Source organism: Agelaius tricolor, unplaced genomic scaffold (genome assembly GCF_023055355.1).
Source record: "Agelaius tricolor isolate 1412-34295 unplaced genomic scaffold, bAgeTri1.0.p SCAF_4, whole genome shotgun sequence".
NCBI lineage: Eukaryota > Metazoa > Chordata > Aves > Passeriformes > Icteridae > Agelaius > Agelaius tricolor.
Genome location: NW_027269264.1, coordinates 20,260,322 through 20,273,060, shown reverse-complemented (window position 1 = coordinate 20,273,060; position 12,739 = coordinate 20,260,322). Strand labels below are relative to the sequence as shown.

Here is a 12,739-nt window from a genome sequence, read left to right as displayed (position 1 = left end):
GAGTGTCTTTATAGATATCTAATGCTGAGTAACTACAATCAGGTTGCTTCTCCTACCTAAAAAAGCACCATGATTTTGAACTCCAGGTCACAAAATGGATTCAGACAAACCGGAGGATCAGAAAAAGCGGCAAAAAGAAAATGAAGCAGGATGAAGTTGTTTTCCAGCAGGTAAGCAATCATGATGTCAGTTTGTGTAATGGGACAAAGGGCGGAAGATCCAAATAGCTTCCTGATTATGCCTTCTTAAGCTTGGTAGAGATGTTACTTAGTGTCTTCAATAACATGATTGTAAATGGATGTTACAAGATAAAGTTTCAGAGTCATTATGTAGATACAATGGCAATAAATTAATAGCCTTTTTAGATGTCTGTTTTCAGGAGACAGAATTTTCATCTGTTTGTATTTAACTGCAACATTCTAAGGAGGAAAGGGAAGGGTGCTTTCAAGGGTGCAGAGAAATACAGCCCTTAAGAGCTTTTGACAGGACCTGAAGCACTATTTTCAGATACTGGTAGGTGAGAGATAGTTTTCATGGTAGATTCTCGAACAACAATAGATGTGATGAGCACGTTGAAACAAAATATTTGGACTATGTTGTTGACTCTTCATTCAGAGGGTGAGTTTGAAAATCATTCATTTGTAGTATAGATTTCAATTTATTAAAATGTGATGATTATTTTAAAAATTACTACAGAGGATTTTAAAACCTGACTATAACTGAATTTAAACTGGTTTTAAATCAGTAAATTTTAATTAATCCATTGTGAAAGACCTGTTCAATAAGTTTGAGTTGAAAATTTAAATTACAATGTAGAGAGGTAAGTAGTTAGTTGATACTAAATAGCTGTTTTCTGTCCCTTGAGGGACAAAAAGGTGAATAAAGATGCACTTCCAAATGTATTATTACAACTGTGATTTTTTTGCTTGTTTTGATTTTGAAAAGAAAAATTATGATTGTATTTAAAAGTTCTTGTAACCTTTAAAGGATTAAAATAGTAGTGTGTTAATTTGCTGTTTCCACAGTGCTTCTAAAATGCTTAAGGAATCATTGCTGTTTCTGTAGCTAAATTCTTCCTGATAGAATGACTGCCAGCTCCTGTGATATGTTGCCTCAGTATGGGCATTGCAAGTATATGACAAATGTCCACAAAGTGCATTGTTGTGGGTGGATGATTTACCACCTCCACGATTAGCTAAAAACTCCCAAGTAGCATCCTTTAATTCATGACTTTTATTTTGTAACTGGAGTACATAATTTAGGAAAGATGTTCTGTGATGATGTGCTTTAGAATAGTGTCATCTAAATAGATAGAGATAGCATAAACTGTTTTCCCAGGTAATTCCATTTCTGTTTATATTTCTGTATGTCGATGTGTTTGTGTGTATATGTAGCATTTTTATTTACTTTTATTTTATTTAATCTTTTTATTTCCTTTTATTTTATTTAATCATTTTATGCTAAGATGAAGAAGATTTTTTAAAGATAAAAATTGTATTGCCTTGGGAATTTGTGAGCAAAATGCATTGATGGTACAAATAACACTAGTACAAACCAGACTGCATACATTTTGAAGCAGGTTTTAAATGGTGCATTTAAAAGAGGGTGGTAGATCCTCTGGTACGCCTGAACAGTAGGTTTAAAAGTGCCTTATGCTGTTATACCAATGCTAGTCTCTTTCTATAGGAGAAAGCTTCATTAGTGCAAAATTCTTTTGTACTGATAAAACTCCTTTTCTGTTAAGAATGTTGTTCTCCAAGTGTTCCACAGTTTGTTAGAGAGAGCTTTTACCTTGCAGTAATAGAAATGCAAAACCTGATGTGTAAACATAAGATATAATCATTGTTTTTTCAAACAGTAATTCTAGAACGAGGTCTGTGACATATGAATTAAAATTGAAGGCAAGCATGACCATTGTCTTGTAATATCTATAAATATCAATAATTCATAGAGATCCAATGCAGACTGACAATACTGCATTTGCAAGATACTTAACCACATGGGAAGGAAGAGGCGTAACAAAATCTTATATTTGATAGCCAACCACTGACTGTTCACTGAGTTTGGAATTCTTTATGTTGCCTAAAAGTTTGGCCATTGCAATGGTGACTTTTTCAATTCAGTTACAGGTAAGAGAATAGAGGAGAAAAAGAGTGAGGGACCTCCTTGGTGCTAGCTGAGCTTTATTATTTGGTTTCAGAGTTGGTTGCACTAGGTTTCCAACACTGACTTGCCAGTGCAATTCCTACTCAGTGTAGGTGGTGCTAACTTCTATGTGAATTCTTGATTTTTAGTTGTGTCCACTTATAGAAGAAATGGCATTATACAGAAGTTAAAGTATTTTCAGAGATACACAAGAGAACAAGAAAGAGAAAAGCATGTAATTGAAAAGTAAGGCAACCTTGAAGATAGCAGAGAAATAGAAATAAAGATGTTGAGTGGAAACATCTGAGGGAGATGAGAAGGCAAGTGATAATAAACAGAGAAGTTCATAGAGCTGATAGCAGCTCACATTACAACTGTGATTAAAATAAGGATACTGATATATTTTGCTACACCTTGAAAACTGAGCTTTGCTTTGATCATGCTTATCCTTTCAAAACAAGCACCAGCTTGTTAAATGTGGCATCTAAACTTTAAAAACAAGCACTAACTTTTTATATGTAGCTTCTAAACTTCCATCTGCCTGTGCTGTTGGATTTTCCTCTAAGGTTTCATGTGCCTATGCTGTCTAATTTTCCACTGTTATTTTTCTTCTTTGTGATAGGAAGTCCTATTTCTAATATAAGGTGGATGACTTTGCTGTACTGAGCCACCACCAAATCAAAGCACCTGTGTCCAAGTACAAAATCTAGGACAGAAAGATAACTATATGGGATAAGTGAAACAGAATGGTGAAGGCAAGGTTGCTGACAACTGCTGAGGAATTGCTTCTTGAAAAAAGTTGCCTTCTAAACAGTTAAGTTTGTAGGAGTTGACTTTACATATGTTTACACATATTTAAAAAACATTTGAGGATACCATGTGCTAGATAAAACTATGTGGCTGCAGTGTTAAGTGTGCTCAAGAGGAACCAGTGGGGAAGCTTGTGTAGAAAGGTGTGGTGCTGCTCTCCAGTGTGGATCCACACGGCGGGTTACGGCAGTGGAACAGAACCGACGAGTGTGAAAGACTTCTAGCCGAATAGCTGAGAGTTCTCATACTTTTGCTCTTCTTCTTTATTTAGGTTTTTTTGTTTGTTTTTAAGCTTTTTTTCATTTCTAACCTTTTTGCTGTCCTATCTCTGAAACTGCTGTTCTGTCTCTGAAACGGAAAAAGATGTTATTTTCTTAACACCTTTTATGCCAATTTTTTCTCTCCTACTTCTTTTTCATACCTCATGTCTTTCCCTGTCTTCTTTTGACTCATTTGGTCACCCTTGGTATTGTTCATCCCTTTCTGTTTACTTTCAGTCTCTCTATCTGTTTGAAAAAAATGGAAAAACAAGCTGAAAAATTGAAAAAAAGTTACCTTTTGCTCACTGTGTTTTCTGCTTATAATTCTCTGTAGCTACTCTTCTTATAGTATGTGTACACATACACAAACTTAAACACATTCACCCTTTGCATTTCTACTTTTGTCCTCCTTTCTATTCTTGCACGTTTTACTCCTCATTTAATATTATGCTGTCTCTTCAGGTTGTCATTTATCTGGTCAGCACATTCAGCAGTCAGTATGTGAACGAATACAGAATGCTGTTTGTGTATGAAATTTAGAGAAAGTGTGACAGAGTTGATAAGAATTACTTGGTTAAAATAAGCAGTGTTTTATAATGAAGAGTATGATAGAACTGTTATAAATGGTGTTGTTATGATGATAATGTTTAATAGCTGACTGTGTCTGCTTGAAAAAAAAGATTCCGTTGTCCTGTCCATGTTAGGCAGAAGAAAATGATCTAGTCAGACTAGCGGAATTGTAGTGTGCCATCTGTATCTACTGAGGAGAAACATCTTTTCACTAGAAGACTAATTCACTTTTACATAACTTTCAGTGTCAAAACATAAAAGCTGATTTGATCATATTTCAGTAGTAGAAAAAGTGTCATCAGATGAGATAACAAGGATACACAGGATTTAGGAAAAACACTGAAATAAGCATGCATATATATTCACACTAGATAAGGAACATGTTTCCTGCATATGATCAAAATTGCATTTGACTGTTTCAGTTTTAGTTTGATTGTATACTGAAACTTCAGGGAGTGAGTCAAATTTTCTAGAATAATTTCTGCTGCTTTCTCAGAAATATTGTTTTCTTGTGTTTAAAGTTTGTCTGCTAGTTTTACTAGCAATGTGACTTCGACTTTTTTTCCCATTGGTTGTTGCTATTGATCCTTTGTGTCACTCCAGAGACTTATATTGTCAATATTTAAGTTCTCTTAATAACCTGAGCATAAATTACTTTGTTGATATTGCTTTTAAGTTTTAATAAAAAATAAAAAACCCAAACTAGTTGTGATATATATGACTAATGATAAAGGCTATCTTTGCCCTTTAATAATGAATTCACCACCATAAGTGAAACACAAGGAACAAATCTTGTAATTCTCTAAAATGAGTTGTCTTGTTATACTGCCAGTAGAAAATATTTTGAAGTCTGATAAGAAATACTGATAAAAAATACCGTGTGGTATAAAAGAGCTCTTAGTTAACTAGAAAATTTATTCAGGGTGGTGTGCTTCTGCTAATTCAGGTAACAACTATTATCATACAGTGCATAAAAATTACATGAAATCTTTAATTGGCATATATTTTTTGTCAAAATGAGTTTTTTTATTTTAATCTACCAAAATAAGGTTCAAAGCAAGGATCAAAACTGAAATAATCTGGTGATCTTGTGCACTGCTTAACAGCTAAGAGAAACATGGTAAAAAATCCTAAATTGTTGTTTAGAGATGCTTCAGTGGTGTTATTTGCAGTACCAAATTCTGTTAATTTCACAGAACTTTCTAGGAATCCTGTAAACTGGGCTTCACTCATTACAGAAAACATTTAATTCCTTTCTCACTCAGAAATTTGAATGGTAAATTTTTCCCAACTCACGTACAAGATCTGATTTGCATTAAATGTTGTTAAGCTGTCTGGGAAATACACACTGTCATTTAAAAGCTTTTTTAAATGAGTACATAAAAATATAATTTCAGGCCATTGGAACTAAACAATTTTAGTATTTAGTTCTCCATTCCTAAAAAAATATTTGTATTTGTGAATTGTTCAGAAACTTTTTAATTGTGCTTTTCTAAAGAACTGTTGTTTTTTAGGATAGTGCTGCTTCAGAATTCACCTAAGAAACATCTAATAGAACAAGAAAATACTATGTCTGTGTGTAAAAACAAACAAAAAAAACCCCCCCCAAAAAAAAAAGTGAAATTTTTGGTTTAGTATTTTTTTAATAGTCCAGTTCTAACCACAGTATCAGCTGTATCTTATTTCCAGTAGTGTTATGCCAGAATCATAGTTTTCTTTACAGTAGTACCCATCCCTCTTAGTAAGGAATTGCTTTTCATATGGAGCCTCCCAGATATGTATTATCAAAAAGTGAATGTTCTCATGAGGCTACATTTTTAGATCAATGAAGCAACTTATCCCCATGCATATGTGAATGCTTTCTGACTCTGAGATGACCATATCTAAATTAGGAGACCTCAGGCCAGCATGGCTATGTCTTGAAATAGTTTAAAGTTTGCAGATATTTACATCACTGTTAATTATAGTTGTCCAAGTAAGCAACCATCCTGTGCAATGGTAAATTAAGGCCACTGTGTTGTAAAATACAAGGTTTGTCCAGAAAGGCAGAAAAAGGCACTTTCAGTGGAAGGGTTTATTGCTTTTGATTTGTAGGAAGAATTAGTTACACATTTGTGATTGAGCACTTTTAAGAACGTGGTGTTTGTGTATGTTACCACATGATCCTATCTAGAGCTACACTGCTGGGATTGACTGCTGCACTAACTTTCTCAGTCTGCTGTTTTTTCTCGTTATAAAGCCCTATTTTTTTGGTGGTTGAAACATGATCATTCATACCTTAGCTTAATAAAAAGAAGTTTTGTCTTTAATAGGACAGGAAATGGAAAATGTGAGAACAGTTTTATTCTTTCCCAAAAAGAAAAAAGCCAAAAAGCATTTGATAGTTTTTAATATTTTGAAGTGTATGCCTCCACCAATGTTTACACAGTGAATTCTGAGTGGTGATGTAGTGAGTTCTGGGAGCAGAAAGAAGGCTGTCCCTTTCAGGGCGTTTGCAACTGGAGCAGCATACTACGTTTGGAAAAAAGTGGTGTACTGCATTCAAACACTCCATAAGTTTTCTCCTACAGATTTTTCCTATGGATTTTTTATTAGCTGAGAATATACACTTGTGCATGCCAGCTGAATAATCTCCTTGATTTAATGTCCCCAGGTTCTTCTTGATGTGATTGACTATAATGACTCCTAAGGAGGCTTAGTGGTCTGCTGGCTCAAATGTGTGCTTTATTTCAGTTTTACATGTGTTTTATTTCAGTCTTATATTTATTACACATTGTCATAAATAGGCTTAACTATTTTTTGATGACTGATCTTATCTATTGTCCTCATTGTATGTCTATTTTCAGTTTGGTTTATGTTCACATGCTATATAGGAAAAGCACATGTGTAGTAGTCAATAAGTGCAGACATTGTTTTTTAAAGTACAAGCACAGAAGGTAAAGGCTAGGCCTTTTGCATAACCTGTTAAAAAGGTTTTGGTAGCTCTCAATCTGTTTTTTCATGGCCACAGTACTAAAAATAGTCATGGGTACAACTTAAAATACTGTCATCCTCTCCTTCCCCTAGTCCCCTAAGAAGCTCTTTTGGAGGAGGACAGTAGCTCACAGTTGAAAGCAAATGCTTTCAGCTTTGTTGCTTTAACTAAATGGACAGGATTAAATTCTTAAAGGTGTGTAAATTTTACTGTACTCATTTGGCCTGTGCTGCATATATTTTCTTGTGTTACTTTTCATGTGGACACAAACCAAGTGGCTGATCACGACTGTCTAACTCATCTCATCACATGCTTCATGTGCAGGTTTTGTGAAACCTGTATCAACATTTGAAACTAGACTACTTCTTAACACTACCGTGTGTTTGTTTGTATAGATATATATGTGTGTGTGTATATATAGAGTATATAAATATATAGGTGTATATATGTGTATATACATATATGTAAGTATATACACATATATATGTATATATACATATCAAGTGTATATACATGTATATATATGTATATACACTTAAATTTCCATAGTTTTGATTAAAAAATTATTGCCAGTGACAATTTGCTTAATTAACTACAAGACTTTTTTTTTGTCCTCATTATGTGCTCGAGCTCAAAGTGATTTTTCGAGAAAAGCTTTTATTTTTATCTGGAAAAATTGCTTTCTGAAAAGAAAGGTTAAGCAATGACATTGCTCTGGATGTCTTTTTCCCCTTTCTGCCTTACATATAGGTATTCACTGGGCATTTTCAATTAAAGTTTTTAGAGCTCTACATCAACCATGTTCCTTTAAGAGAGGTTGTGGGGAAAGCCCACAGAAAAGCAATGCAGATGTGCGAGCTCCATCATTTTTGGTAATCCTAACAGATGTGTAAAGAGGAAGATGATATGACTGTCCCAACCACAGGAATCATTTTTTGTTGCCACTTTGAGTCTATGAGATGGTTTGGTCACGAGACACAAGTTCCTGGTTGAAATTTGGATTCCATTACTTTTGCTTCTTAAAAAATTTAATGCTTTGGGTTTATGAACTATATTCTGCATACTCTTCAGGCTGCATGCTCTAAATGTGTGGATACCATGTAAAGAATTTGTCTTACAGTTGGTTTTCTTCTGCACTCATAAATACTGGGGTAAAAAATGGTCTTAGGACTTAGCATGGAACATTGATGAGGGTCTCATGTTCTGTCATCCATATTTCAAAAGAAAATTAAGTACAGCTAGAGACTATTAAATGTTTCCATGCTCAGGATCCTGTTTATTTCAAAGAAAAAAATGACATGTAGTGCCAGTTATGCAGTAACTATAGTTGTCTTGTTTTTGTTTAATTCGGTTTCTCTGTGCTTTGGCTGTACTTTTGACAAACATGGTGAAGCTATTAATATATAAAATGTTTTGCTGAACCAGGCCTTAGTCATTCATCCTCAAGATTTACTTTTGAAGTGATCACTTCCTCATTGAAGAGGAGATTTGATTTCTCCTAATTGCCCTGAGAGTTTTTAACTGGGGGGATATTTGTCAATATTTTTAAAGATATCTATTTATCTGCGTATCTAAATTTCACAGTATAGATGGCACCTTTGGGAGAGGGCAGATAATGTTTGAGAGACAATAACTGTAGAACCGATTTGTTGAAAGCTCAGTTTCCTTTTATGTCCTGCAATTTCTTCACTCCTGTTTTGCTTGTTAAAGAGAGACTGCTTGTTAAAGCAAAAAGTAGGTTCCCTTCTGAGTGTATGCCAGCTCATGCAAGATGGAATTCTTGGTCTATCACCCAAATATACCTTCATTGTTGCTTGATAAATATGGCCTATTTTTTGACAGCATATGTTACCCTGAGTAAACCTTTTAGGTTTTTAAATGCTTCCAGAAGGAAGTAAAAAAATGTTAATTTTGTCTGGTGTGGAACACAAGCAGCACACGTGTTCATATTTAGGACCAGTGATTGCCTGAAGGGCTTGGGGAGCCAGGGAGAGTGATTTCAACTTACCTGTTTTTATAGATGGGAATATGTGAAAGGAAGGTGCATTTTGAATCTCTTGATGGTCAATATAATTAATATACCATACTTTAGTTTTAATACCCACCCTTATTTTATAACCTACATAATATTTTCCAAGGAATTAAAACTTTGGTCTTATTTGAAAAACTACTATGCTTATTTATCAGTAGAGGAGAGGAAGTGTACCTGACAACAAAATGCTTGTCTGTACCACATGCATTGCTCCTAATTTTACAGCACTCAGAGTTGCGTAAAAGAAACTGAGACATTTAAGATAACTCAAAAGATACTGCCTAATAGTGTGAAGATAGGTTTTTATGGAACTCAGTGTATACAAAATGTCTTCAACTAAACAAGTGCCAAGTACTTTTTGTATAAGGACCTCATTACCGTTGTGTGAGATACCTCAAAAACACGTAATATATTTTAAAATTCTCTGTCCTTCAAAACTGAAATAAGAATGTTTATCTCAATTTTGCAGATCATAATCCAAAGCATGGAGATAGTAGATAGCTTGTCTGCAGATACCTAAGAAAGTTGGGCATGACGAGAATACATGACCCAACACAAACCTTAAGTTGAAGGCTGTCTATATTACAGATAAGAATTGAGCCATGCATTCTTCCATGAAGCAGTTAGTCTTCTCTGCACCAAAATGCATAACCTGCAGCATAGATGAGAACAGATCAGTCATAGCTAGAACTGTGACTTCATTTACCCAGTACTATGAAAGGACCAGTGCATACAGCAAAGCAATTGAAAAGATGATCTTGAGCGTGGGAGGATGATCAATAATAATATTGTAATAGAACATACTTTCTAGAAATGAATTTCAGCTACAGTGATTTTAGATTATAAGTATCAATATAGGTGTTTGCTTTGAGTCTATTTAAAATTATAATAATTTAATGGACAACTGTTTACCTTTCTGTCTTTCTTTGAATGTGTGTGTGCAGCCTGTAGCCTTTAATGCAAAGGGAGAATAAAATAATTAATAAAAGCTTGCTAACTCATGGGCTTTTTCAGTGCAAAAATTTTTGATTGTAAAACTTTCAGGCATTGTGTGATAAGGTGTTGGAGGGTAAGGTAACAGCTGGAAGTCAGAAATGTTCCTGTGTGTTGTGTCTTCACATCATAGAAAGAGGTATGATGGCAAGTCTGTTCCTGTTTTATTAATTTGGAGGTAGTAGAGAGTTGGAGCCTGTGATAAAGAAAATAACATACTTGGCCCTTTGCTACAGAGGTGTATTTATCCTAGTGATGTGTGTTGCTTCACAGCTTATGTGAGAAATGCAGAATTAAGTGTCTTGTGTGAATGTCTTGTGTAGCTATCCAGCCTTCTGGTATAAAGTGGCATGCGAGTAAATATTTAGAGTTGTATTTAATAGGAAGTATCTGGTCAGACTATCAGATTCTCTTTTGCTTCATCAGGAAGACAGGGCCTTTTTCTCAAAAAAAACCTGTTTTGTACTTCCAGAGGATATTTCATATCTTGTGCTTGTTTTTAATCAGTTAAAGTCTGTGAATATCCCATATAGGAATTTGTTTGAAGTGTTTTTTTGAAAGGAAGGTTGTGCAATACCAATGACCTAGATGGCATGTAGACACTAAGTCTCTTCATTTGTTTTCTCTTGTCCAGAGAATAGAGATGGGAAGCATTCTTAGAATTATTTTTAGATTTTTAAAAGTCAGCCTTGATTTCTCTATGTAATGGTAATCCCTTGGCTAGGCCTGAAAGCAGTACTGTTTACTCTTCAATAGTGCCATGTGTTTGAAATTTTTTGTTACATTTTGATGCCTCTGTTGGGGTTTTTTGTGTTGTGTTTTTTTTTTTTTTTTTTTTTAATATTTTTTTTGGTTGTTTGTTTTGGTTTTGTTGTTGTTTTCAATAAAAGTACTCAGAAACTTCAATTTATACTGGGTTTTCATACATTAACTGCTTGGGTGTAGAAGAAAGTGCTACCCTATGTATCCATTATTCTTCTCATAGTGTGCCTCAATCACAAAGTGTTTTGATTTATTGTTGTCTAGTTTGCGTGTGTCTAAAAGATCACTTCCTAGCTCTATAATTGTGTTGTCTTTATGACATCATATTTGCTGTGACAGAAAGATGGCTGAGCAGTTTGGAGTCAGTGATTCTGGTTTCGTTCTTAGTTTATATCATGCTTATTTTCTATTTACACATCCATCTGAGAAGTGAGCTATTGCTCTCAGTGCATTTTTACACCTCCATCATGGAGCTGCTGCTGTTTTAGTTGATGTCCCCCTTTTTCTAGAATAAAAAGAAATTGAGTGCATCACTGTGTTTCTCTAGCACCTACCATTGCTCCTCATTCCATTTACACACTTAAAATGTATGAAAGTTGTACATAGATGTTGTCTTAACCATGCATAGGCTGCTGAATTACAGAATATTACTATCCTTTCTTCTACCACACAAATGAGCTGTGCTATGTAGAAAGTGTAAGTAGTTTCAAATTCTGTGTCTTTGTAAACTAAAAATATTCTTATCTAAGTGTTTCGTTACTTGTGACAGTAAGATAGTATTTGTAAAACATACTGATTTTGGTAAATGGGAGAGTTCATGGAGTTTTTGTTTGTCATTGCTGGTGTTAGAGCAAGACGGATGGTTTCAACTAAGGGAATTGTGTTCTTTGGGCTACGCATAAGCTTTTCACTATCATACCTAAATCTGTGTTCAATACAATGTGATGGTGTCTAAATCATGTGGTAATCAGTGTTTGACTACATTCATTTTCATCAGTGAAAAGCTAGGGCTTTTCAGCTTATCTTGAGTCATCTTGATCTGAATGTTTCTATTACCATCAAAATTTAGAATAAGCCAAATGCATAAAGTGTTATAAAAATGTCTTTTTATGACAAAATAAAAATCCCTTGTGACTCAGAAAATCTGCATTGGAAAAGTTACTTTTGAAGACTAGTGAGTTTTACTTGGCCAGAGACATTGTGAGTATCTGTTAAAATTTATAAAAATCTGATTATGGATGCTGAAACATGAACTCTGGATTACTCATTTACAGATAGAAAATAAACCTCCCAACAGAATAGCTGAGTACTGATTATACAGAGGAAAAACAGGAAAATGAGAAAAGTTCGATCAATATACCATCACCTTCATTATTGTGATTCTAATGATATTTAAAATTTTAATAAATTTCTGAGTCACAGTATGTGAAGTGACCCATTATTATCAACACAAATAATATCCTTGAGATTTCACAGTGCTTATTGCAAGCTCACATGTTGTCTGAGGAGATCTAGGTAGGCATAGGAAAGGAAGAAAGGAAAGGATAGGTTGGCCAGGAGGCTACCCTGGGGTGCATCAGGCACAGCATTGCCAGCTGGGCAAGAAGGGGCATTGTCCTACTCTGCTCTGAGCCGGGGTGGCCTCACCCCCAGTGGTGGGGGTTTTGCTATACAAGGAGCAGCTGAGGCTGCTTGGTCTGTTCAGCCTGGAGACGAGGAGACTGAGGACAGATCTCATTGCAGGTACAACTTCCTCATGAGGGGAAGAGGAGGGGCGGGCACTGATCTTTCCTCTGTGGTGACCAGTGACAGGACCCCAGGGAACGTCTTGAAGTTGTGTCAGGGGAGGTTTAGGTTGGATATTAGAAAAAGGTTCTTCCCCCAGAGGGTGGTTGGGCACAGGAACAGGATCCCCAGGGAAGTGGTCACAGCACCAGCCTGGTTGAGTTCAAGAAGAAGTCTTCGGATAATATTGTCAGGCACATGGTGTGACCTTTGGGGATGGTGCTGTGCAGGGCCGGTAGCTGGACTTGGTCCTTGTGGACCTTGTGGACTTGGTCCTTCTAGGTCAGGGTAATCTGTGATTCTGTAACTATAGAAGGAAAGTTGAAGCTCAAGGTTTTCAGTTTGTGTTCAACCTCCCTAGCAAGCACCTGCGTTTTCCACTTCTGGGATCTGTTTCTGTGGGAGTTT

The 12,739-nt window shown here is 35.3% G+C and overlaps 1 protein-coding gene across 8 annotated transcripts in view; it reads left to right on the top strand.

Moving 5' to 3' along the window:
- AOPEP (aminopeptidase O (putative)) overlaps nt 1-12,739 on the top strand; it is a 185,487-nt gene that overhangs the window by 109,628 nt on the left and 63,120 nt on the right. For 7 of the 8 annotated variants that reach the window (XR_011678881.1, XR_011678880.1, XR_011678884.1 and 4 more), the window contains one exon: nt 87-170. Coding sequence is in view for 4 of the 8 variants with exons in the window: in XM_071424824.1 (XP_071280925.1) it covers nt 87-170 (84 nt within the window). In the remaining 4 variants the exon portion in view is untranslated. Of the gene's footprint in view, nt 1-86; nt 171-12,739 lie in introns of those variants that run through there. The other variant, XR_011678883.1, reaches the window with a different exon arrangement.